This window comes from Podarcis liolepis, assembly GCF_965112155.1.
Source record: "Podarcis liolepis genome assembly, chromosome: Z".
Lineage (NCBI taxonomy): Eukaryota > Metazoa > Chordata > Lepidosauria > Squamata > Lacertidae > Podarcis > Podarcis liolepis.
In genome coordinates, this window is record NC_139570.1 from 34,893,808 (window position 1) to 34,921,425 (window position 27,618).

General features: G+C 44.3%; 1 protein-coding gene across 2 annotated transcripts; it reads right to left on the reverse strand.

Moving 5' to 3' along the window:
• Nucleotides 1-1,665: 1,665 nt before the first annotated feature.
• TBC1D13 (TBC1 domain family member 13) lies at nucleotides 1,666-27,442 on the reverse strand. 2 transcript variants are annotated; one of them, XM_083485277.1, is made up of 12 exons: nucleotides 27,192-27,442; nucleotides 19,039-19,112; nucleotides 16,256-16,296; nucleotides 15,583-15,644; nucleotides 14,428-14,527; nucleotides 14,081-14,163; nucleotides 13,786-13,945; nucleotides 12,597-12,807; nucleotides 11,660-11,823; nucleotides 10,164-10,324; nucleotides 8,398-8,455; nucleotides 1,666-5,987 (listed from the first exon to the last, which is right to left on the reverse strand). In XM_083485277.1, the coding sequence occupies exons 1-12, from the start codon at nucleotides 27,212-27,214 to the stop codon at nucleotides 5,922-5,924; spliced, it is 1,203 nt and encodes a 400-aa protein (XP_083341403.1). In that variant the 5' UTR covers nucleotides 27,215-27,442; the 3' UTR covers nucleotides 1,666-5,921. The 2 variants fall into 2 exon arrangements, with proteins under 2 accessions (XP_083341403.1, XP_083341404.1); XM_083485278.1 differs by lacking the exons at nucleotides 16,256-16,296; nucleotides 27,192-27,442.
• Nucleotides 27,443-27,618: the final 176 nt, after the last annotated feature.

Below are 27,618 nucleotides of genomic sequence, written 5' to 3' on the forward strand. Positions count from 1 at the left end.
TAAAGAAATCAGCCAAATGCACACTGGAGTTAAGGAGGTCGGTTCCTGGGGCTCTGGAAAGGCTGAGGGCTACGTAAGCTTCTCCTGAAGGAGGGCGCCTGAGAGCGTACTGCTGTGGCTCTAGCAAAGATTAAGCAGGGGGAGCAAAAGCCCACGACAGAAAAAGCAGCGCTTGCTTCTACAAAACCACACACTCACAGGAAAAGAAGGCAGTCCCTTTTTGCCAAAAGAGCTGTCCTGTACAGTGAAGCAGACTTCTTCAGGATGTAGTGGGTCCTCCTTCGCTGGATGTTTTAAAAACAGAGGTTGGATGGTCATGTCAGCGGGAGTTTTTAGCTGGGATTTCTGCATTGTAGGGGGGGGGGGCTATGACCCTTGGGTCTCTTTCAGCTCTACAGTTCCATGATTCTATGATTACTTTACAGTATATGCGGAGCATGTAACAATTGTAGAACATTGCCCTTTTAAGGACACTAAAAAGCCCGTCACACTTTACGGTCCTTGCCCTTGCTGATTCTTTGACCTTAGGGAGCCGTTAGAAGAAGATTGGTGCTTTGGCTGGCCTGAAGCAAAGGTGTATTGCACTACAACTGTCTTCATATTATATTCCATAAACCCGCATTTAAAGCCTTCCTTCTTGTAATGAATTAAGACTGTTAACAATAATTTCTAACAGTGTGGAGAGCCTGCCACTGTGTAGAGCATGTTGGTAGGTTCAACCAGTACAATAACAGAACCACTATAACTTTAAATAATATATTACAACTGTACTTTTTAACTTTTCAAGAAATTACCAAGATGTAATTTATAGGTCACCAAGCAGCCTCAGACCCAACCCTGCTCAGTAATTCTAAGAAGTAAAAGAATCACTGTTTTGAAAATCAGTGGTTAAAATCAGTGGTTTTGGAAACTCTGGTTCACCATCATGATTCAGAACAGGGTCCAATTGTCTGCAAGCTTAAGACAAAAGCCTCCTGCTTGAACTCAGAAAGCATCCATGTGTCCAGATACAAAGAAGTTTCCAAAAAATACACAGGAGAAAATACCAGTATCACTTTTAGAGGGGTTACTAGTTAGTCTGATGCAGCAAAAACCACTGAGAAATGTGTGTAAAATAAAGTACTTCTTTATGCAACAGTTATGGAACAGGATGGCAGTTATGTTTACCAATCTAGATTCATGGAGGAGAGGGCTGTCAATGGCTACTAGCCACAAGTGCTATGCTTCTGAATACCAGTTGCTGGAAGCCACAGGAGGGGAGAGTGTTCTTGTGCACAAATACTGCAGGCTGGTTCCCCACAGGTTACCTGGTTGGCCACTATGAGAACAAGATGCTGGACTAAATGGACCATTCACCTGATCCACCACATTCTTGTGTTCTTGAAAGACTGATTTTTTCCATCATTTAAACTTTTGAGATTTAAAAGGCCACTTGACAAGCCCATGATAGCAACAAAATTTGTGCAGCATTTTATTTTATAACAGAATAATAGGGTTTATGGTGGCACATTTTTTGCAGAAGACCATGTTGCAAAAAACCTCATGCCCACACCTATTTTGAGATTGTACAAACTCATTTGCCACATCCTGCCTCCTTCATTTTAACACCAGTCACTTCCACCCTTATGGTTACTGTCAGAAGAGGGTAAAAAAATCAAGTCAAGATTTACAAAGGTTCATGTTTATTTTTTTGAGGGGGGCAGGGAAAATCAAGAGGGAGGCCACACTGATGAAAACAGAATTCGTAACAGTATTGTAGGTGGTCCAGTATACAGAAATAAAGCCATTAATATTGGGCTACTACAGAACACGCACTAACCCCAGAACCATTTTTTTTTGTGGTTCATGCTCCAAACTTCCCAAAAGGCAATTAAAAAGAAAAAGTCTGAGGAAGATAATGGAAAAATACAATGTAGAAGAATGGGGGGTAGGTGGGTGGGAGAACATTCTGTATCTGACAGTCAGCTCCTTACCCTGTGTCACTTAAAAAATAATAATCTAGGCACCTTATCTGTAATGAGAGAAATCCTTAGTGCATTTAATGGACATACAATGGGAACTCCTGTGTATAGCAGATCCCAGTAGGGCTTGCTGTCAGTGACGACAGCAAGCCCTTCTTACAAAGGAACACAATCAGCTTATTTTCAATGCCCCTTATTTTCATTCTTACCTGTGCCAGAGCTGACATCAGCTGTGGTGGGGCAGATAAATGTAGTTTGGGTGGAAATGTCCCTGTAGGCCAAACTGGGATCTGTTCCAGGTCTAGCAAAGCCTGTGCATGAGAGGTTCTCTACTCCTACTATACATACTCAGCGGAACGTTGCAGCTTCTCTCAAAAACAGTTTCCCCTTTCCACCTTAGTGAGCTGAGAGGCCAAGCCTGTACCATTTCATTGAGCATTTCCACATAAACTAAATGCTTGTGAGCACATATTTGAGTCAGATTTCTCTCTGTGTGTTACCATTGGCTTCATTTAATCCACAATTTTTCTGCAAAACGTCATTATGCAATTTTGAAAAAATAAAAATAAATGCAGATGCCAAGGCCCAGACTCCCACAGGTAACAGAAAACCATCACCTTCCTTTTTTTAGAATATTAGAGAACTGATCTCAGAAACTGCAGAAAGTTCTACTTAAAGAGTTTTTTTAACATCCAGAATTTGCTAACTGCCAAATATGCAAGCCGAGACCAAGAAACTAAGCATGCTACTCGTAACAGGCTATCACTTAGGTCTCTTCACCGAGACAAAATCCACACAGGGAGATGTGGTAAGAGTTCCAAGGTAGCTGGAAATATGCCAGTGGCATTTATTTATTTTTGCAAATGCTCTACATGACTAATTTCTGCAAGCAGAACAGGGAAAAGAAAACCCTAGAATATCTCTCCCTCTCCCACCAATGCACTAGTTTTTTCCCTTCACATGAAGAAGCATTCAGAAATGGCATTTTCTACCTGCAGTCCACATTGGCATGGTGGTCTACTTGACGCATCATTCTGGCACATAGTAACGATAATAATGTCATTATTTGTACCCCTCTCAATGGACTGTAAACTAGGATCCAGTTCAGGGAAGGGGAATTCTGTGGCCTTCCAGATATCCCTGGACTACAACTCCCATCACCCCTGATTGTAGGGTCACATGCTGGCCAGGGCTCATGGGAGTTGGGAGTCCAACAACCTCTGGGAGGTTCACAGGTTCCCCATCCCTGAAGACCTGACCAAGTTTACAATGGACGCTTCCTGTGGTCACCTCTTCCCTTGCCTCTCATACACATTTGGTGGTGAGTTAGGGCTGACGTTTCCTTGAGAATTCCGTTCTTTGGAGAGATAGTGCTCACCCACCTCCTTGTTCCCCATAACCAACAAGCTTTATCCACACCATGGTTCCCATAAAACACATTCCTCTCAATGAGATCAGGACATCATTTTATCCAGAAATCTCTTCAGTTTATCCAGGGCACCCGCTCTAGTCTTGTGTAAACACCACTGTAAGACAAATCTGCTTATATGCAGAGAAAGAGGTTAAGATTTAGATGTCTGTGAAGGGGTCTTTTATAGACCTGTTACCATGCAGATTCTGGTTTGCTAAAAAGACAAAAAAGCACCAAGAAATTCTGCAACCTCTCCCCACCCCAAAAAAACCTTCCAAAAGGCATGAACTCTGACACATCTATGGCCACATCTTCACCATACGTTTAAAGCACATGACCCCACAAAGAATCCTGGAAACTGTAGTTTATCCCCTTCCCAGAGCTACCATGCTCAGCACCTAAGAGTCTCCAGGACTCTTTGAGGCGGGCAGCAGTTCGTTTTAAACATGCTTTCAAATGTTTGGCGTGGATGTGGCATATTAATAGAGTGTCACAAATTTAGAAAACCAGCAGCTCTTCTCCCTGCCCCTGGGAAGTAACTCTTAATTATAATCAGAACAGCAGCACTATTCAGAGAAAGCAGTTGCTTCTCTTAACAGAGCCAGAGGCAGAATTGTCCCTTTTTTCTTCTAATGCAAAGATTTGAAGGCAGAATGGAAGAGCCATCTTTTCCTTTGCCTACAAACTGAGAAACGTGTTCTATCCTAGTGTTGTTTCTAGTAAAACAGGATTCCTGAAGCACTCCAAGAGTTTGTAAACAGAGGACAGCAGGATAAGGGTACCAGAATACCCTGAATACACAGAATACCAGAATACACTGAACCTTATACTTCCAGCTGCTCCCCAAGGCTCATCTTGTCTTCCCTCTGAGACTTGAGGCACTGCTCATGTGCTGAGCTTTTGATAAGCTTCAGAAACAGGACTTGGAACTATTCCAAACCAGTTTTGATGCAGAGCAGCATCAAAGCCAACCTTTAGTGCTATGGTTTGCCCCAGAAGATGAAAACAAAAGATAAAAATATAGAATCGGAAGTGTCAAGACTCAGGCTGTGTTAGATAAGGAGAGAGATAAAACTATTGCCATCTCATTTAGAAAAAGCCAGTTCTGCCAGACTTCCTTCCTTACATAGGTAGAATAAGCTACCAGTCCTATTTTGAAAAGCCCAATTTTGCTACACCCTTCTGAAAAGACATCAAGTGGCTGTAGGTGCTGTGCCATTATTAGTCTTTACACCAGGTGTGGAGGACCTGTGATGCCCTCCAGATGTTCCTGAACTACAACTCTCATCATACCTGTCCATTGGCCATGCTTGCTGGGACTGATGGGAGTGGTAGTTCATCATCTGGAGGGCCAAAGGTTCCCCACACTTGCTGGACACCTTCTTCTTGCTGTCACTCTTACCCAGATATGCTCAGGATGACAACCTTGTGGATGAACTACATCCCAGCACCACAAGCACACACGAGCCTTGCCATAATCTTTTAATTTTTCCAGGAAAACATGGGAGATACGGGCTCATTAGAAGCCACCAACTTACAGAAGGACTGACAATCTTTACCCACACACCAAGGAGCTAGAGTGAGGGATAGAAGGATTACACCAGAAACCCACAGTTGAGGAGCGACCTCGGTTCAGCACACCTAGAAGCTTGGTCTCTCTCTCTCTCTCACTCACTGGCCTTTTGTGTCTCAATATCTTCTGTACAGCCCAATAGCTGCTAGGGCCCTGAGCTATGTAGCAATGCTGCAGCAGGTCTGCAATCTCTCAGCAGTGGGAATAAGAGTAGAAGGGGAAAAAATAGGGCGCCCTCTCTAAGGCAGTGGGTGATAAGGCCAATCCAACTTCATTCAACAAAGCTCTTGTTTTCACTGGTTAGAACTAGCTTCCAAGTACAGCCAAGATCAAAAGGGGAGGGGATCAGATAAGAGGTGAATTTGGAGAGGGCTTTGCTTGGGGAAATTCAGTGCTATATACCCATTTCCTTGAAGGAAGAAAGTCAGAGATCCATCTGGCATTTAGCTGTTGCGGGAAGGAACTGAACAGAATAGGGTTTAACAAGTAGAAGTAGAGTCCAGCAACTCCCCACAGAAGAAAGTAGCCAAGGTTTGAAATATGCTAGCTCTCTCCTCATACGGCTAAATTCCACTGGTGCCTGTCCTGTCTGTATCCCAAAAAGGTTTTTGTGTGTGTGCGCATTAAGTGCCCTGCAGCAGTAATGCCCCTCGATAGTCTTCATTCCATAATGACAGGGAAACAGGTGTTTCCATCTCCCTGTCTGGAGTCATTTAACAGAGAAATACAAAATTGAAAAGGGAATAGGTCACTTGATGTGGAATCATTTCAGCAGGTGAGATTCAAGAAATTTTAAGAGTGCAGGGCTCAGCAAAACTGAAAGTCACTCTCTTGTGAATTAATAGAGCGGGGAGAAGCCTCCCCAGGGGCAGAGAGCCAGGACACAAGTCAGGCCCTGATCAGAGGCAGAAGTAGGAACTTTCAGCAACGGACTCCACCTCCAGGTACCTGCAGAGACTCTCTCTATGATCCAGGGCTATTTGGAGTCTTGAAGATCTTTTGCCTTCTTCAAGATCAGGTGAACATCAGAGATGGGGTAATCCTGCATGAAAAGAAAAGAGCAAAAATCTAAAGGGCAGAGCTCGAATTCCCCACCCCAAATATGGCACTGTTTTATTTCTTAGACAAACACTGAGGGACATGGTCACTCAGTGCCATCACTATACGCAAATGCCTTGCTCATTAAAGACCATAAAGAACCATTATTCTCAGCAATGATGGAACTCACATAATACTTTTATTATTATTTATCTTAATTATCTGTAAAGGGAATATCTGTTATGAATTAATACTTTATTATCCCCTTGGAGCTGCGCCTTTGTACCTTTGGTCCTTCCAGGGCATGACGCTCAATGGTTTACATTTTTAATTCTTTGTTTTTGTTTCTTTTCTTTTGGTTAACATATCAGTAAAATTAAAAAAGAAACAATGGGTGAAAAAATAACCTGAACTGTGGGGGTGGGGATTTGTTGTAGAGTGAGGGAGTCTGGACATTCCACTGGCTGGGATCACCCACGTGACTAATAAGGGCAAAGGCTTCACTCAGCAGGAGTAAAACAAACATCCCTTTTCTGGTGGGTTTTCGTTTTATTTAAAATGACATGAAGGATGAACATCTTATCACACCCCAAAAATCTGCTGCCAGAAAAACTATTTTTGGGGGCGATTGCATATTCGGTCATTTTAAGCCTTTTTACGTTTTTTATGTTGTATTTTAAATCATTGTAAACTGCCCTGGGACCTCAGGTGAAGGGCAAGTAATAAAGTAACAATAAAGCACGACAACTTGATGTCGCTGCCAAATATGGGAGGCCCCGTCAGAATCGGTGTTCCATTGGCTTTTGAAGACACGCCTGTTTACACAGCCATTCCCTTGGTCCCTTGTATTACCGTATTTTTTGCTCTATAACACGCACCCGACCATAACACGCACGTAGTTTTTAGAGGAGGAAAATCCGTAGGCATGCCACCCGTAGGCATTCCCTCCATAACACGCACAGACATTTCCCCTTACTTTCTAGGAGGAAAAAAGTGAGTGTTATGGTGCAAAAAATACGGTAATTGCCTTAACAGGAAACATTTTATTGCACATTTTAATCATGGTCATTTATAGTTGTATGTATTTAACGGAACTGGTTTCTTCTGCACTTTAACAGTGGTGCCATGTTGCAATTCCTTTTTTTCATTTTTTTCCAAATTGCTTTTTATTTAGTTGTCATTCGTTATACAATTGCACATTTCTAACGATCTTTACATTACATTCAAGTTATAACCATTTTCAATATCACATCTTTTCCTCTCCCTGTGACTTCCCACCACCACGCTGCAGCTTCTTCTACTTACATTTCTTTTTCTATTATGAATATTGTTTTTGTTTTCTTCCATAAAGCAATTAACTTATCTATCCATATTTTATTTAATCAATAAATTTCATCAATGCATATCAATTGTTTTATTTTGGAACAATGTTTTATCATATATTCTTCCACTTTCCCATTCTTTCCTAAGTTTCTGATTTGATGTCTGATATAATTGGCCAAGATGACAGCAGCTATATATTCACAGTTTATTTTGCCAATCAGCTTTTGATGGGACTGTTTCCCCTTTCCAATTTTTGGCTATTAATATTCTGGCAGCAGCTGTGGCATATATAAAAAAACTTTTTTCTTGTCCTTAGGGATGTCTATTGATAAGATACCTAATAGGAACACCTGGTTTTTTTCTCGATATTTTAAACATCTTTTTCAATTTGTCATGTACAATACACCAGAATTATTTCTTTCACATTCCTACCACACATGGTACATCATTCCTTCTGCCATATTACATCTCCAGCAAGTGTTAGATTTTAATTTATAGATCTTAACTAATTTGCTCTCTAATGCAATTCCTTTTATTTCTTGTTCATTTCTTATATCCATATTGAGTATCTCCAAAACCAGGATGAACAATTCTTCGTAAATGGCCGAGAAACCTTATGGGTGTAGTACATATAAGCAACAACCAATTTGCATGGGGATTATGTTTGTATACCCCGCTCTGCATAAGCCCACGCTGCCCTTTTGTGCCTATGCCCCTCTTTTCAGTCCACTTCCAGGTTGCAGTGGATGCACGCAGAATGGTCATTGCCTGTATATACATACATACATACATACATACATACATACATACGAGTTGTATCCAACTGAGTTCTCATCTGTACTACCCCCCTGAATACTTGTCACTGGGAACTGCAAGTGGGTAGAGTGTTGCTGTTGCACTCAGGACCTGCTTGCGGTTTCCCATTGGGACATCTGGTTGGCCGCTGTGAGAACAGGATGCTGGGCCAGATGGGCCTCTTTTTATGTCCTCTCTAGTGGTTGCCCACCTTAGCTTACTAATCAAAGCATGGAGGTGGACAAGGTAGTGACTAGAGGCAGTACAACTGAAGAACCTCCCCTACTGCATTTTACCTGCAGAAGTCGCATATTCAGAGTAAAATCTCCTTCTAGTAATTGGTCCCGAATGAGCCTGGAAGAGAGGGGGAGAAAGAAATGATCAAAGTACAGTCATGCCTCGGGTTAGAGATGCTTCAGGTTGCATTTTTTCGGGTTACGGACCACCAAAACCCAGAAGTACCGAAACAGGTTACTTCCAGGTTTCGGTGGTTGCGCATGCGCAGAAGCGCTAAATCGCGCTTTGTGCACATGCAGAAGCGCTGAATCGCAACCCGCGCGTGCGCAGACGCGCTGCTGCAGGTTGCGAACATGCATCCTGCATGGATCACGTTCGCAACCCCGAGCGCCCACTGTACCCGTGCTTTGTTAACAGGATGCGTTGAGATGTTAACAGGATCCCTAACAACCCTCAGCAAACTACAGCTTCCAGAATTCTATGGGAGGGATAGAGCCATGACTGTTTATAAAGTGGTACAATAACTGCTTTAAATGCATAATGCGGCTGGGGCCTATGTAAGAAGCAATAAAAATACAACTAAAAATCATTCTGCACCTAGCAACGGCACATTACAATTGCTACAGCAGGCCAAAAAAATCACTGTGGTTTACCAAGACCCTCGGTGATTTTCAAGTGGTCCATGGATGAGAAGAGTTTGGGAACCACAGTTCCAAGTGGAGCATGAAAAAGGCAAAGGGCTGGCTGGGAAGGGCACAGCCCATAGCATGTAGCATATTGCCTGTAGCATATTGAGGCCTCTCTTCCCCAAACCTGCCTAACTCCTGATGCTACATTCAGCTGGGATCAGTTGTACAGTCATACCTCGGATTAAATGTGCTTCGGGATTAATATTTTCGGGTTGTGCTCCACGGCGACCCGGAAGTAACGGAGTGCATTACTTCCGGGTTTCGCCAGTCGTGCATGTGCAGAAGCTCAAGATGACGTCACATGCATGTACGGAGCGTTTGCTTCAGGATGTGAATGCGGCTCTGGAATGGATCCCGTTCACATCCACAGGTACCACTATACTAGGAAGCTTTCCGGTAGCAGCTCCCTGGGGTTAACAGGGCTCTCTTGGTGCCATCCAGTTGATGGACATATCTGAAAGCCATTTGCAAATGGTTTTGAATACAAATAGCTCATGAAAGGACTGGCTCTCAGTGCAGATCAGCGCCAACAGCCACCTCTCTTTTAAATTGAGCTCTCAGCGTTCATCAGGTGATCAGCGCTGTCAGGCAGTTTTCAAAGGGACTCAGCAGGCCTTTCCCCATTTGTCACCTGTCAAAGTTGGCCCATGGGGGCGGGGGGAGAGGCCAGGATGGTATTTAATTCACTTGTTCCATCTGTACAAGGATTTCTGCTTGCACAACAGAAACCCCCAGATTTAGGCAGCACATGGGGGAAGAAAAGGGGGGAAACATTCTATTGTGCAAGTAGAAATCCTTGCACTGATAAGGACATTGATATAGAACCATTTCTGATACAACACCTTTTCCTACCCTGACCTACAAACTCACAAGCAGACAATGAAGGTGGCAGCCATCCATGCATTCTTCTTTTCTCTCCAGAGGAGCGGCTACCTCTGGACACATATTCCAGAGTTAGGCTGCCTCTGGACACACAGACTCTTTACAGCTATACTGCATAATGGCCATAGACAGACCTGACCTCCTATACGAGTTGCTCTGTTTCTTTGAAAAAAGAGAATTAGTTTGCCACAGCCATCACCATGATGGTATGGCGATCCATGCGGGGCATTGCCAACAGTTGTGCTGGAACTCACATCAACATGGCGCAGCAGACTAGCAGCAGGAAGTCAAAACGGTTGTCGTCAGCAAAGAGAGAATCCCAGATGCGAATGACATCTGGCAACAGAAACTCCTGGGACAGCAGCAGCGTTAGCCAGCGGAAGGTGAAAAACTGGGGCTTGATGTTCTGCTCTTGCTGGCAGGGGAGAGACAAAAGCATTATTTCAGACCACTTCTTTAAAAATGTGTGTGCAGGGGGACTAGGGACTGGAGATATCTGCTCCACAAAGATTCAAATCTCTGAACTGAGAGCTGAGTTAAATAGGGACATTTTGGGGAGCAAAACTGAGCCTACTAAAAAGCTCTTGCTGGTCCTCTTTTCATTTCCTTAACCAAACCAAACCTACAAGGTACCGTAATTTTCACTCTATAGGACGCACTGGACCATAGGAGGGGGAGAACAGGGGAAAAAAATTCTCCTCCTCTCTGCTCAGCGCCCCTTCAGCGAAGCGGCAGGAGAAACGCAGCCCCTTCCATTTCTCCTCCCACTTTGCTGAAGAGGCGCTGCACAGCTCTCCCTCTCTGCTGAAGTCAGGAGTGTCTTGCTCTCCCGGCTTCAGCAAAAGGAACCCGAAGCCTTTGGAGCGCATTGCGAGTTCCCGCTGCGCTCCGAAGGCTTCAGGCAGCTATCCCTGAAGCCTGGAGAGCGAGAGGGCTTCAGTGAAAGCAACGCGAAGCCAAGGAACGCGGAGGGAGCGCTCCCTCTGTGCTTCGGAGGCTTCGTGTTGCTTTCGCTGAAGCCAAGGAGCCTGCATTCGCTCCATAGGACGCACAGACATTTCCCCTTAATTTTTGGAGGGGAAAAAGTGTGTCCTATAGAGCGAAAAATACGGTAGTTAAATTCTCTGCAAGTTTAAGTTACTGTTCAGCAGACATTTAAGTTTCGTTTAGCATCTATACCTCTCTGGAGGATTTTTGATTCAAGAAGTTTCCTTCCCCCTTCCAAGTCTTTTGAGAAAAATAAAAATTGCTACAGATCACCAGAGCTATTCTTTGCAAAGGAACAAGTAACCATTGGGTTCATTCAAATGACTTATTTATTTCACTTATATACCACCTTTTCCTCCAAGGAGTTCCATCGTTCTCCCTCTCCTCATTTAATCTCCACAACAACCCTGAGGTAGGTTAGGCTGAGAGGTACAGACTGGCCCAAGGTCCCCAGTGAGTTTCATGAAAGCCAAGTAGAGATTTGAACCCTGGTTTATATTAAGTGTTTCTGTTTCAAAATTCTGCTGCCCCTGCTCACCAATTCCCCCTCTCGTTACAGCTCATCCACCCTCTCGTGTCTATCCCCTGACGGTTTTAAAGGGGCAGGTGCTTCAGAGAGCAGTTGGTCCTTTTTATGTATGTAGGAAGATATACCACTTAATGCTATGATGGATGATCCCTTCATTAAGGATGCTTCCCATACACACACACCAAGGCTTCCTAGGACTTTGTTTGAAGGCCACAGTGGAACAATATTCCTTACCAGTTTCATGTAGAGCTCCACATCTTTCTCTTTCAAGGTAGAATACACCTTCTCCATTTTGTAGGTGATGCCACACTGAGAGTCATCCAGACTCTTGATGAAGTTATCCCTGATCTCAGACATGAGGTTAGTGAAACAAAAGAAGGTATCTGCTTCTGCGTGTTCTATAGCGTGGGGATAAGGAAGATACCATCAGCATTGTTATCAAGACCACAAGCCAGGAAGTGACCTGGTTTGCACGTTTCTTGGATCTCAGCAAGTTACAACGCAGTACTACAGTCAAGTCAACCCAAAGCTATGGTTTGTTCAACAAGCCACAAGTTGCCCCATAGAGAAACAAACTAAGGTTTGTTGAATGATGCAGTCATCAATCAGGGGCTGCTCCAATCAAAAATTCTATACAGAATGGGAATGCATAGGGGAATACATGAAGAAATATGGTGTTAAAGCAGAACTCTTAATAGGCAATTGTTAAGCGTGTAAGGACAAAAGAAGTAATTATAATTTAACAGTTTTCATGTTTTTCTATTTTGTTAAAGCAACTAGAAAAAAATATTACGATGGGAAGATCTCACACAGGTAAAGGGAAGCTGTGGGGAGGAGGGGAGGGTTAGGTTGAATTTGGGAAATAAAATAATATATGGGACAGCAAAGGATATAATAGATTGTTATAGAATAATAATATATTGTAAACAGAATAGAAGTTCAAAAGGGGAAGTAAATGTATTTTTAGTATTTTAGTTATTGTAATAGTTATTATTATTTCTTATCGGTAGAAGCCAATGTTAATTTAGGCTTCTTCAATTTGCTGTCTGTATAATTTTCTTAAGTCAATAAAAAAAGAAAAAGGGGGGAACACCAGGGTTTGTTGAACATTCAGCATTACAATATTTGAGAACTGGACAGTATGTTCAAGAAGGGCATGTGCTCTTCTTACTTTTCCATTCGTTGTTGGGGTCTGTAGCAAACGTGTAGTAAAGAGGTCCTACGATTTCATTCATCCCTTGGACGTAGGCTATCCCCGGATTCAGTTTAGCATAGATGAAGAGGATTCGTTCTACGACCTCCCAGTGAGCCTCACAGCCATTGGGCAGAACCTCATACTCGTTCAGCGAGTTAGAGGCCAGTGTTTTCAGAGGAGAACTTACCTAAGAAATCAAAGGAAGGAGAACAACATACGAAACCATTTGCGGATACCAGATCTGGAGCAAATGGAACCTCCGTTATTTCCATCACTTACATCCCACCTTTTGAAATAGCACACAACATGCTTATAACAAAATCACCACACTCCTAAAACCAAATAATATCAATCAACATATTCTATATGCCTCTATATTCATAACCTTGTCCAAGAATTGGAACATGATGAGTGATTACTCATATCCTCACTGTTCCATTTACAGTGGTGCCCCGCAAGACGAATGCCTCGCAAGACGGAAAACTCGCTAGACAAAAGAGTTTTCCGTTTTGGAGGTGCTTCACAAAACGAATCTCCTATGGGCTTGCTTCGCAAGACGACAATGTCTTGCGAGTTCCTGCTGGGTTTTTTTCCTCCCCCCCTTTTTCTAAGCCGCTTATCAGCTGATCCAATCAGCAGATAAGCCGCTAAAAGCCGCTAATAGCGCTAATCCGTCAATGGGCTTGCTTTGCAAGAGGAAAAAACCGCTAGACGAAGAGAATCACAGAACGGATTCTTTTCGTCTTGCGAGGCACCACTGTATTTTACTGTATATTTATTTACTTTGTTTCGAAAATATTTTGTACTTTGTCTCTCTTGCTATTTCATATTGTTAAAATTTCAATTATACACACAAACACCTCAGAAGTTCATGTTCATACAGGAGAAGATGGGATTTGAGATATCTTGGCCTTTTAAAGTCAAGACCATCATTTTGAATTAGGCCTCAAAACTAGCTGGAAGTTAGTCTGGTAGCCGCATGTCCCTAGTTTAGAAAGGACCGACCTCTATTTGAAGGCATTTTCTATTTCAGTGTTTTTTTAACCCTGGGTCTCCAGATGTTGGACTGCAACTCCCATCATTCCTGAATGCTGGCCAAACTGGCTATGGATGATGGGGGCTGTAGTCCAACAATAACAAAAACACACAACTCTCTTTCTCTTACGTTTGTGACGCCACTCCGGTTCCGTGCCACTGTCTGTGACTTGAGTGTTGTCTGCTCCACTCGCTTCCGGAGGGTCTCAAAATCATTCAGGGGGTCCAGGATCAACAGGCAGGGGTATTCGGTCATGCTCTGGAAGAATGCCATGTCAGGATACAGCCTCCTGGGTGAAATAATTATTCATTGGGCTTGTAAAAAGGACAAGCAAAGCACCATGGCGAAAAGGGAGCCGTCCCAAAGCAGATTAAGCTTTGGCGGTGGGATTCCCACACCCCCTACACTCAGCGTCTTCACATACCTGACATCCTTGTCTATCTGCAGCAGCACTTCGTTGTCCTTGAAGTAAGTGTTCCATCTGCTATCAGGGTTCGGATTCAGTGGCTTTATGGAAGAGTTTAAGACAAGAAGCCAAGTTGAGAGTAAGAAAGGCCTTCAGACGCTAAAGCAGGGCTTCTAAGAGCTTAAGGAGAGCCTTGCAGGATCAGACTAGCTCACAGTCGCCAAACAGATGCCTCTCTGGGAAGCCTGCAAGCAGAACTTGAGCACAACCACAATCTTCCCACCTACAGTTCCCAGCAACAGGTATTATTCAGAGGCATACTGCCTCTGACCATGGTTTAGCCTTACTGTTGATGCTGCACTTACATGATCCTCCATGGTCACATCTTCTCTAGAGACTCCGAGGTTGGCTTTGGCTATTCCAGGCTGTATAATCATTTCCTTCAAAAACTGGGTATACAATTCTCTTCAACAGGGAGGGAGAAAGAATTATATGTTAGGAACCAGGTTTAAACCCAAATACCCACCGGCACCACCCACAGTTAGTGTGCAGCCCCAGATTACCCCAGAAGGTCCATGATGCGATGCCCAACCCTGCTCTACAGTAAAAGAGGGAAAAGAGAAAGTTGCATCAATGACGCAAAATTGATTGCGGGCTCTTCTGGTATTCAGTATTCTTAAAGGTAAAGGGACCCCTGACCATTAGGTCCAGTAGTGGCCGACTCTGGGGTTGCGGTGCTCATCTCGCTTTATTGGCTGAGGAAGCCAGCGTACAGCTTCCAGGTCATGTGGCCTGCGTGACTAAGCCGCTTCTGGCAAACCAGAGCAGCACACGGAAACGTCGTTTACCTTCCCGCTGGAGCGGTACCTATTTATCTACTTGCACTCTGATGTGCTTTCGAACTGCTAGGTTGGCAGGAGCAGGGACCAAGCAACGGGAGCTCACCCCGTCGCGGGGATTCGAACTGCCGACCTTCTGATCGGCAAGTCCTAGGCTCTGTGGTTTAACCCACAGCGCCACCCGCGTCCCACTCAGTATTCTTAGATATGCTTTAAATAAACATAGAAAGTGCCAAGCTTTATTCTTACATTTTCTCCTGCTATCCAAATGTCATTATTCTAATCTGACTGGAGCATCTAGTTTAAGTTCTGTTTTGTGTTTTTTTAAAACAAATAGAGTTGGAAGCTTTAATTAGAAGATCAATTCACAGTGAATTTAGTTTAATTCAGGTAATTTTTGCTTATTTTTTAAAAGGCTTTTTCATTGCTGATCTGTTGCTATTATCAGCAACTAAAAAAAGGAAAAAGTATGGCCCTCAGTCCTAACAATCAGCAGTATGAAATTACCACAGTGGACATTCCAGTAGAGAAGCAAGTGCAAGGGTATTTGAATTAATACTTATAGAATCAAACACTGCAGCATTGGCTGCTATTGTGAAGTCAAGAGAGATTGATCTTAAAGAATAGTAGTGATATAAAGGCCATAAACAGGGGGATGAAGGACCCAGAAAAGAAATTCACCTCTGCTTCTGCAAAACGGAGCTCCATAAGGTTCTCTCCACGGGAAGGTAGTTCAAGAGGATCTGTATAAAGAGAGCAGGATGACTATAAGGGCCTTATATTATTGAGCAGCAATTATTTAGCTAAATGTTTCTGGCTACCTGTTTTTCTAGAGCACAATAATCTTAAAGGAATCCAGCTCATTATACCCATGGGGTAAAAGTGTTCTCACATAATCACATTTCTCCCATCTGTCAAATGGGAATTTGCTGCAAGGATCAACCTATTATTTATTCATTTATTAAGTTTATATCCTGCCTTTCCTTCCAGAAGGAGCCCACGATGGCAAACACATGAACAAGACAATTAAAAGCATACCTAAAAACAATCACATATACTATCATAGTTAATAATTTCAAGGTTTCTGGGAACAGCCACTTTCAGCTATCAAATCCCTAGCTGAACAAGAATGCTTTTCTAAATTCCTCCTGAAAGTTATAACAAGGGAGACTGATCCCGCCAGGGAGGGCATTCCACAAATTGGGAACCATAACCGAGAAGGCTCTGTGTTTGTAAAGCACTTAGGAGTTCTGCCTAAGTGGATACAGTATGATTTGAAAACATCACCCCAACCTCTTAAGCCTGTACAAAACACCAAGAGAAGACTCAGGTTCCTCGTCAAAAAAACCCCTACCTTCCAGCACAGACAGCGCAAGCCACCTTCAAAGGGAATCCCTGTGAAACAAGAAAAAACAGGTCCACTGAAATTAAGCGTTGCTGCCTTTCTCCACCAAGTGCCTGACTTTCATCCTCATGCCTAGATTTCCCTTCTCTCAGTTCAGAGGGGAAATGTGACACTCCGAAGATAAGAATCTAAGAAGAGCCTGGCTGCTGGACCAGGTCAAAGATCCATCCTGTTCTCGCGGTGGCCAACCAGATGCCCTAATGTGGAAGTCTAAAAGCAAAAGATGAGAACAGCAGAAACTTTCCCCACTTGTGATTCCCAGCAACTGGTATTCAGAGGCATCCTGCCTTCGGACAGTGGGGGCAGACCATAGGCAGCATAACCGTATACTCCATGAACAGGCAAAGAAGTAACAAATAGAGAAACAGAAAAAGGGAAATAAACAAGTGAAGGAGGGAGGCATCCAGCAGCTTCTCCTTCACCAAGTGTGTGTGTGTGTGTGTGTGTGTGTGTGTGTGTGTGTTCTATTCCCTCCAGTATTCTCTACCTGTTGTTGTTTTTTAACTGGTAAAGGTAAGGGTACCCCTGCCCGTACGGGCCAGTCGTGACCGACTCTGGGGTTGCGCGCTCATCTCGCTCTAGAGGCCGGGAGCCGGCGCTGTCCAAAGACACTTCCGGGTCACGTGGCCAGTGTGACGAAGCTGCATCTGGCGAGCCAGCACCAGCGCTGCACACGGAAATGCCGTTTAGCTTCTCGCTAGGTAAGCGGTCCCTATTTATCTACTTGCACTTAGGGGTGCTTTCGAACTGCTAGGTGGGCAGGAGCTGGGACTGAATGGCGGGAGCTCACCCCGCCATGGGGATTCGAACCGCCGACCTTACGATCAGCAAGTCCTAGGCACTGAGGTTTTACCCACAGCGCCACCCGCACCCCTTTTTAACTGGACCTTAGTCTAATTTTTATGCTTACATCCCACTTTTTCTCCATGGAATTCAAGAAGGCACACATGGTTCTCCTTCCCATTTTATCCCACCAAATGGAACCTTGGCCTCCCAGATCCCAGACAAACACTGTAATCACAGGATCACACTGGCTCTTTAGCACATTTCTCTGTTTCATCCTCCTAACAATGCTGAGAGGTAGGCAAGGCAGAGAAAAAGAGAGTCAGAGACAGAAAGACAGAGAGAGCAACAGAGATGTCCGATTAGGGTTTTGAAGCTGGGTTGCCCTATGCCAAATCTAATAAACTAGCCATGAGACTAGCGGTCTGAGAACAGGATACTGTATTAGACGTGCCATTGGCCTGATTCAGCAGGCTCTTCTTTTGTTCTTTTTTAAGCACACAAATCTCAAGACAAGCAACATTTACACATCTAACAGTGTAAAAAGATTTTTTAAAAAATCAGTTCCACAAGCACTTTTAAGTTTCCAAGAGTTAATATGTTTAAATATTTATAGAAATAGTAACTCAGTGACAGCCAGGTTGGCCTTTGGTTGTTTTAAACAGCAGCCAGAAGTAGATTGTGGAACCTTTTATCCAGAACATTTCAGCATTCCCTTAACTCACCGCAGGGGAAAATACAAAATGACACAGGACTGTATGCGAATACCGACCACTTGCACAGTGCTTTCAAACAAGGCAATCCAAGTATAGAGGCAGCCTGTGATTCTCATTGCAAAATGTATTATTCATAATGCAAAAAGGCAAAAAGCCCTGGGAACAGATTGTGATGTATTTAAGATGGGAATTAGAGATACGTAGGAAAAGAACAAAAACTCTATGGGTGTAGGGACCCACATACAGACACACAATGCCCTGATGGCTAAGGGACCCACTTACAGCCCTCTGAGCATAGATCTGCCTGTTCTAGCCCTTGGTAATGCCCAGTTGTGTTATATTTTTAATTTTCAGGATAGGAAGCTGGCTCATACCATAGCAAGCTGTCTGTTTACACTGACTGACAGTGACACGCTGACTTACACTGACTCAGACCCTTGGCCCATCCAGCTCAGCACAGTTAACACAGGCAGAAAGTGGCTCTCCAGGTTTCAGGAAGGGGGACATTCCCAGCCCTACCTAGGGATGCCATGGGGGATGCAAAGCAGATGCTCTGCACCGAGCTGCCACTTGCAGGAGTGAGTTTCACTGTTTAATTGTGACTGTACATTGAAGGGAAAGACTGATACAGTGGTGCCCCGCAAGACGAATGCCTCGCAAGACGAAAAACTCGCTAGACGAAAGGGTTTTTCGGTTTTGCGTTGCTTCGCTAGAATAATTTCCCTATGGGCTTGCTTCGCAAGACAAAAACATCTTGCACTTTTTTCTTAAAGCCGCTTGAAGAGGCGCAGTTGCGACGGACCGTGCATCGCAAGACGAAAAACATCGCAAGACGAAAAGACTCGCGGAACGAATTATTTTCGTCTTGCGAGGCACCACTGTAGTGGAGGAGAAGCGGTATTTTCAGGAAGGAAACACTTTGCTACGCCAGCAGATTCAGACAACCTTCTACACATCACAATGCTGTTCTAGTTACATCTGTATTTACAACCACAAGGCACGACTGGTGAAAAACAGCAAGGGTTATCTCCAAATCCAGAAATGGGTTGTTATTGGTTTTTAGTTGCCTGAAGAATGCTGCTTTCACCCCGATCAAAGCATTATCTTTTGCTAGGCTCCATCAGTTGACGCTCATCCCATCTGGGAAGCTTTGATCACCGCCTTAGCTTTAGCCCTTGAAACTAGACCTGTGCAGATGTCAATTATGAGGGAGAATTTGCCAAAGTCACTTACCGCTGAAGCAAAGTTCACGGAGCTTCTCTAGCGAGATGTTGACCTCACTAAGGATGTCTTGAAATTCTGCAATCCTAAAGGAAGAAGAGAAGCAGGTGATAAATGCAACAATTATCAGAAGGAAGCAATGTTAAACGCAAGAATGCAACTGCATTCCAGGTTGCTGCTTGTTATTATCCAGCTCTTATATAATCTAGACATTGGGTACATGAGGTTTTTTGTTTTTTAATTCCACCAGGCCCGAATCTTACTAAGATAATGCCCAGGCTTGAATGGTGTTCAATATTACTATTACTATTTGCATCAAGGGCACCTACAATCTTAGCCAAGCCCATTGTAAACAGTCAGAGAAATGTGCCGTTCAGATAAGGACTTTTATCGGAGCAAAACGAAGCCATGAGACTATGGGGTGGGGGAAGGAAGCAGCCAGCTGCCCCTTCCAAAACTACTGAAGTTTCTTAAAAAGAACAAAAGAAGAGCCTGATGGATCAGGCCACTGGCCCAGCTAGTCCAGCATCCAGTTTTCACAGTGGCTATGCAGGTGCCTGTGATAAACTAGCAAACAGGACTTGAGACCAAGAACCCTCTCCTCTTCCTTTGTTTTCTAGCAACTGGTATTCAAAAGCACTTGTGCCTCCAACCATGGCAGCAGAGCAAGCCATCATAGCAAGCCTTTGATATCCCTCTCCTCCATGAGCTTCCCTAATCCTCTTTTAAAGCTGCCTAGGTTGGAGGCAGTGAGAGATTTTACTTTCTTGGGCTCCATGATCACTGCAGATGGTGACAGCAGTCACGAAATTAAAAGACGCCTGCTTCTTGGGAGAAAAGCAATGACAAACCTAGACAGCATCTTAAAAAGCAGAGACATCACCCTGCCAACAAAGGTCCATATAGTTAAAACTATGATTTTCCCAGTAGTGATGTATGGAAGTGAGAGCTGGACCATAAAGAAGGCTGATCGCCGAAGAATTGATGCTTTTGAATTATGGTGCTGGAGGAGACTCTTGAGAGTCCCATGGACTGCAAGAAGATCAAACCTATCCATTCTGAAGGAAATCAGCCCTGAGTGCTCACTGGAAGGACAGATCATGAAGCTGAGGCTCCAGTACTTTGGCCACCTCATGAGAAGAGAAGACTCCCTGGAAAAGACCCTGATGTTGGGAAAGATGGAGGGCACAAGGAGAAGGGGACGACAGAGGACGAGATGGTTGGACAGTGTTCTCGAAGCTACCAGCATGAGTTTGACCAAACTGCGGGAGGCAGTGGAAGACAGGAGTGCCTGGCGTGCTCTGGTCCATGGGGTCACGAAGAGTCGGACACGACTAAACAACAACAGGTTGGGGGCCATCATTGCCACCAATATGTGGCAAAATGTGACAGCTTCTGTCTAAAGACCCATGAGTTCAAGTGTTGAACTATGAGCTGACAGAGACCAGGGTTCAAATCCCCACTAAGGCATGAAGCTCACTGGGTGTGACCTTGAGCCAGTCACCCCCTCTCTCCGCCTAACCTATCTCATAGGGTTGTTTGTGAGGATAAAATGGGGACGAGAACCTTCAGCTCAGTCCTTCTATGGTTAAACATGACAACTGTTCCCACCCTCTACCCCCATGATTCCAAAGGCTGTTGCAGCTGATTTTTCAGCCAGCCCACCCTCTCCAGAGCAGCCTGTTTTTAAGCCACCAGTGCCTCTTGCCTCTCTCCCCCTTTGCTCCTCTGCATTTTTTACTCTGCTTTTGGTTCCTGGAGAATAGGAGAGGGGTGGATTGGTGTCCTCTGCTTCTTCCTTCTCCTACAGGCGGTCATCTGCTCCAGCCCCTCTCTGCCATCACCCCAGTGTTAGAAACTGAGATATGAAAGCTAGGAGTTAAATGGCACCTAAAACCTAGGTTATGGGAGCAATAACAGAATGTCTACATGCACTTTTTTTTAATAACAAGAATACAAAGCTGAAAATGAACTGCAGCTAAAATATTATGTTCATTTTTCACGTGGTCTAGTCCGTCTCCTGCCCACCCACCCCCTAATATTTTTAAGAGGGTCTCTTCTCCAGTCTTCAGAGAGTAGATGGAAGTGGGGAGGCAGAACAAAGTCCTCCTTTCCTTCCATGTGCATAGCCAAGGGGGAGCAGGGCTATCAATAAAAACACATAGCTAACTGAGGTGTTGCCCCCCTAACAAAAGGCTTGCCCACCAAAAAACAAAACAAAACATGGCTATACTAAAGAGCTCAGCGCTAATGAAATTCCCCGTCGCAAAATGTGCCTAGAACAATGCAAGTTTTGAACACTGCATCACCCTGTTATTTCAGATAGAGTGTGGTTTGGAAAGCCCAGATAGAGCCTTGAGTCCAATTTAGAGGAGCAAAAAAAGGGTGTGAATGGATGTGTTTTTAAGCAAAATGAGCTTTGTTCAGAGTTGTGGAGGGAAGGAGGGGGGGGAGAGAGAGAGAGACTGGCAAGCATGACTGATGTGGGAAGGGAATAAAAGAAGAGTTGGGGAGGTTGCTTTGTTGTTGTTTTGACACCTATCTTTCCAAGTTTATTTCATTCTGTTTGTGGGCATTCCTTTCTTGTTTATGTAATAAGGTGCCAAAAGGCTGGCTTGGAGAGGTTTGGGGCCTCCTCTCTTCTCCCAACTCCCATTATTTAGGAGGAACTGCTAAACAATAAAAAATTAAACATAATAAGTGTTTGAAATGTGCTTGAGTGTTCAGATGCTGCAGGTACGTATTCCTTAAATCCTTATGACACCCCTGTCAGGTACTGAATCAAGGCTTTGAAATTGTGTTAACAAAATCATTAAACTTACTGTAAGTTAAATGTATTACATAGCAAACATGGTTTTGTTCATGTTTGATAAACAAGGTCCCACCCAGAGTTACAACTTTTTAATGACAGGGTTTCTGTACCTTTGCCAGTTTGATGACAGGCAGAATTCAGAAGTCAAAACTGCTGGAACCTCCCCATTTCAGACATACAGTGATAAAATAAGCATCACATGTTGACTTGTTGTCTGATGTGCATATGCTGCAGCCCTAGGCACTCACCAGGAAAACGATGGCAATCCTCAATTCAGAAAGTGGTACTCAATTCTCAATTGAGAGATAGCTACTTGTCTAGTAATAGCATGTTGTTGCATTTTAAAAACTCTTGAGTACACGGCCACTATCAAGGGAGAAGGAGAATGATGCCTACATTAATGTTTTAATATATTCTCAGATTCTGCATATTAAAAGGAAGATCTGCAAATTGCATTAACATATACATAGTTAGTTTGTCACAGTACATGTAGGTACCCAGAATCTTTCATGTAACAGGATTTTGAAGGCTCAACTGTACAGGCAGTCCTGCAAAAAATGTTATCTTGCAAATGAAGTATTCAAAGCCATGCTGCTGGAGAGGTAATGCTCAAAAATAATGAATTAGGTTGCAATCCCAATACCATTTGCCTGGGAGTAAGCCCCATTGAATTCAGCAAGATACGTACGTACACATGTACATACGTACCAGAATTCATAAATACTTATGGTTGGCCACTATTGCCGAGACTGAGCCACATTTAAGTTTGTAGTGTCCAATTAAAAACTGCTATTAAAAGTGTGATATTAAAAATGTGCCATGGAATCACAGAATAGTAGAATTGGAAGGGATTCTACTATCAACAGGGTCAACACCTTGCACTGCAGGAACTGCAACTAAAGCATCCATGGCAGATGGCTATCCAATCCTTGCTTAAAAACCTCCAATGAAGGAGAGCCCACAACCTCCTGAGGGAGTCATTCCACCTCCAAGGAAGGAAGAAGATTCCTCCACCTAAGGCAGTCTGTTCCACAGTCAAACAGCTCTCACCATCAGAAAGTTGCTCCTTTTGTTTAGTTGGACTCTCTTGTAACTTGAAGCCATTGGTTTGGGTCCTACGCTCCAGAGCAGGCTCCTTTAGATATTTGAAGGTGCCTATCATAGTCTCCTCTTTTCCAGGCTAAATGTACCCAGCTCCTTCAACCATTCCTCATAAGCCTTGATTTCCAGACCTGTGATCAGGTTGGTCACCCTCCTCTGCACACATTCTAGCTTATCCATATCCTTCTTAAACTGTGGGACACAGTACTCCAGGAGTGGTCTGACCAAGGCAGATGAAAGTGGTACTATTACTTTCCTTGACCTGGACACTATACAGCCTAGACTAGCATTAACTTTTTTTCTTTTTTGCTACTGCATCACATGTTAAGCTTGTGATCCACTAAGACCCTGTACTACTAGTAAGCCAGGTGTCCCCCATGTTATATTTATTTCACTAATGTGAACTGCATATTAGTCCACATGCCTGCCTTCTTAAAAAGGGTAAAGGGACCCGTGACCATTAGGTCCAGTCGTGACTGACTCTGGGGTTGCGGCGCTCATCTCGCTTTACTGGCTGAGGGAGCCGGCGTACAGCTTCCGGGTCATGTGGCCAGCATGACTAAGCCGCTTCTGACAAACCAGAGCAGTGCACGGAAACACCGTTTACCTTCCCGCCGGAGCAGTACCTATTTATCTACTTGCACTCTGATGTGCTTTCAAACTGCTAGGTTGGCAGGAGCAGGGACCAAGCAATGGGAGCTCACCCCGTCACGGGGATTCGAACCACGACCTTCTGATCAGCAAGTCCTAGGCTCTGTGGTTTAACCCACAGCGCCACCCGCGTCCCGCCTGCCTTCTTACTTACAACCAATCAGGAAGCAGCTCTGCCTGCCACTGGCTCTGGCTCCAACTACTGGTGATCTCCCTGCCTTCCACCCCACCAGTCCCAATGCCTTCTAGCCACCACTGCTGGCCACTATCAGGGAAAAAAACCAGACAGGCCCTTCTCCTCCAGCATCCTGTTGTCACAGTTTCCAACCAGTCTCCAACCAGATGCCTGCGGGAGACCCACAAACAGGACTTGAGAACCCCTACTGTGGTCTCCAGTAATTGGTTTTCAGAAACATTTCTGATCTACAATGGGCTTTCCCCCTTGCCTTCTTTTTACCACATCCCTGACTTTTGTAGAAGACTCGATGCCTAGCAATTAGCAGAAACTGTTAAGATTCTGCAAGTACGCTTAGATGGTATTCAAATTGGTTCATGCAAATTGGTGAAGAGAATTTCATCAGTTGAAAAGACAAGATTCCTTTTTTTTTGAAGTAAAAAGCACTTGGGGGGAGAGGTGTCAAGTTTGCCTGAAAGCTGCACTCTCTCCCTCTCCTGGAAGTTGTCTCTCTCTTCTTCATCCCACGTGTGGGGTTTAGTCAAATTTGTTTCGGAAAGGCGCTTTACACACAAGTTCTTTCCTTGTGTGTCATGCAATGTCATGACACTGCAATGTGGGGGCTAAGCATACAAACATGCCCTCATCAACAACTGACTTTGCATTTTTTGAGCATTCAGAGGGAAAATGGACCCCCTCCCTAAAAAAACACACACACAAAACCAGGAAGGAAGATGGATTGCTAAATGCTGGAGGAGCGATTTTCAAGCCACAGTGGTTTCCTTCCTTGACACTGTAGATAACGGAGCTCTTCAGAAAACATATTTGAAAATAACCATAAAAGAAATTTAAGCAGAAACCTAAGAAGCTGCCTAGTTATACTATGCCATACCACTGGTTCATCTAGCTTAAAGGTAAAGGGACCCCTGACCATTAGGTCCAGTCGTGACCGACTCTGGGGTTGCGGCGCTCATCTCACTTTATTGGCCGAGGAAGCCGGCGTACAGCTTCCGGGTCATGTACTAAGAATGACTAAGCTGCTTCTGGCAAACCAGAGCAGCGCATGGAAACGCCGTTTACCTTCCCGCCGGAGCGGTACCTAATTATCTACTTGCACTTTGACGTGCTTTCGAACTGCTAGGTTGGCAGGAGCTGGGACTGAGCAACGGGAGCTCACCCCATCGCGAGGATTCGAACCGCCGACCTTCTGATTGGCAAGTCCTAGGCTCTGTGGTTTAACCCACAGCGTCACCAGTACTGCGTAAACTGGCCGTGGCTCTCCAGGTAGCTCAGTTGGCAGAAGATGAGACCCTTAATTGCAGAGTTGTGGGTTCAAGCCCCATGTTGGGCAAGTCTCTTGCACTGCAGGATGTTGAACATGATGACCCTCGTGGTCCCTTGAAACTCTGCAACTCTGAGTGGTAGTGAGTCTCATGGGTTTTGGACAAGGAACATTTCCAGCCCTAGCTGGAGATGCCAGGTTCTGAACATGGGACATTTTGCATGCAAAACAGGTCCTCTACCACTATGCGATGGCATTCCCCTGAAAAAAAATGGGGTTCAGTGGAACTAGGAATAATTATAATCCATTTTTAAAAACTTGAGGGAGAATTGCCTCCCTATGGAGCTGGAATCAATCAGTTTCAAATTAAGACAACCTGGGTTTACCAGGATGATTAATCTTCTGTAGCAACAATCAATTTAGGCAAGGTGGTATCATAGCTAGCATGCCAGAACTGGACCAGGGAGACCTGGGTTCAAATCCCCATCCAACTATCAAGTTCATGCTGAGCAACCCTGAGCTAGTAACTCTCTCTAGGCCTAACCTACTTAACAGGGAATTTGTGAGTATTAAAAGGAGATAACATATACTGTACTAGTAGAAGCTCCTTGAAGGTAGGTTATAAATGTGGTTTTAGTTGTGTACACACTATACTTTCAAAGCACATTTCCCCCTCTTAAATAATTCCAGGCAGTGTGGTTTGTTAAGGGTTGCTGAGAATTGTCCCTCTGAAGGATAAACTACAGTGACCACTGCCCAGAATTCTTTGAGGGAAATAATGTGACTTTACATTTTGAAAAATAAGGGTAAAGAAGATGAAGAACCAACAGGGAGGGGAGAGAGGAAGAGGGAAGGTTGCAAATGAGAGGCAGAGAGGAAAAGAAACCCCCTCAATGTTGGACAAGAGAAGGCATCCTTCTTGCAAAACAGGAAAGGGGAGGGGATTAAGTATCAATAAGCATCACACTTAAAAAATACATGCAAAAGGAAAAGAAAAAAGAGGGTTTTTTGTGTGAGGTGGGGGATGACTCTCTATCAGCCTTTCTCAACCTGTGGGTCCCCAGATGTTGCTGAACTACAACTCCCATCACCCCTAGCTAGCAACATCTGGGGACCCACAGGTTGAGAACCGCTGCAAGCAAGCACACACCAAAAAGGAAAAGCAATAACGTTTACAGAAACTTGCCACTGCAAACCTCACCTTCTCAAATCCGATAAATAATATCAGTATCTACTAAACAGCAATAAATTAAGCTTATCCATTGCAGCCGTTGGGCTCCTTTGGGGTGAAGGGCAGAACATAAGATTGAATAATAAATAAACATTTGATAAATAATAAAATGCAATGCAAGAGAGAAAGGGGGAGGCTTCTTCCAAAACAGTAGGGTGGCTCTAGCAAACAGTACCCTTTCAAAAAAGGAGGGAAAGCCATTAACGTTTGCACTGCCCATTACAAACGTCTCCCTTCCTAATTTATTTATAAATAACAAGTTCTCATTTAAAAAATGCATGCCAAAAGGTGGGGGGAGTAGGTTTTTCTCTAAGAGAAAACAAATGAATAGAATGCTTTAATTTTTTTATCGTGCTGTGCTGAAAACTGTCTAAGCTAACACACACATACATCCCCCACCGCCAAGTGGGGAACCCCAAAACATTTGCCCATTGCAAATCTCATTTCCCGGTTCATTAATACGTATTAAATATCAATAAATATCAAACTCACCCCTTACAGACTTCTTGCAAAAAACGAATTATTATTAGTTTAAAACATATATTTCCTTTAAAAGGGAAGGACGACTGGCTTTCTAAATGCAGCCCCTTCCCCTCCCCAAAAAGAGGAAAACACAAACATTTGCCCATTGCAAACCTCTCGCCTTCAATTCATTAACACACATTAATATATCGAGATCACCCCTTGCAATTTGCATGCAAAAAAAAAGTGGGGAGGAGAAAACGTTTCCTAGTCTAAGCAAACACCCTTCCTCAAAAGGGAGAAAGCGGCGGGGGTGGAGGGGGAAGGAAGAAAAGACACGAAACAAACAAGCACACATTTCATTGCCCACGCTTGTGCCCACTGCAAGTCCTGCCACCCTAATTTACAATAACGGCCGCTATCGCCACCATTAGTCCCGCGGGCGCCCCACCTGCTCTTGTGGAGACTCGACATGGTGAAGGCCGAACAGGAGCCTCCGCCGCCTCCTCCTCCGCCGCCTCCTCTTCTGTTCCCTTCTCCCACTCGCAGGACTCGCGGAGCCACTGGCGAGCAGCCCAGCACCAGCCAGCTCCATTCGCAGCGGGCAGAGACTCCGCCCGGCGAAGGGGAATGTGAAGATATAAATCAAGGGGGAGGAGGAGGAGGAGGAGGTGCCCCAGGGAGGCTGGCCTGCCTAATTGAGCGGGAGGGGAAGGGGAGGTGGGCGCCGGTGTTAGTCCTACTCAAGAGTAGACCCGCTGACAATAAGGGCTATGGCAAGCTTAGGCCTTAATTAATTTGAAAGGGTCTGTCTGTTGAGGACTAGTATCCAATGCAAGCCACAATAAACAAAGAGGTGCACACCACTCAGAAATCAA

Excerpts from the sequence above, each read along its gene's own strand:
- TBC1D13 (XM_083485277.1), bottom strand. The coding sequence starts at position 27,214 with ATGTCGAGTCTCCACAAGAGCAG. Across the intron at positions 10,325-11,659 it reads TGGAGCTCTACATGAAACTG|CAAGAGCAGAACATCAAGCC; the intron begins GTAAGGAATATT and ends CTCCCCTGCCAG. Across the intron at positions 5,988-8,397 it reads TGAATATGCGACTTCTGCAG|GATTACCCCATCTCTGATGT; the intron begins GTAAAATGCAGT and ends CTTTTCATGCAG.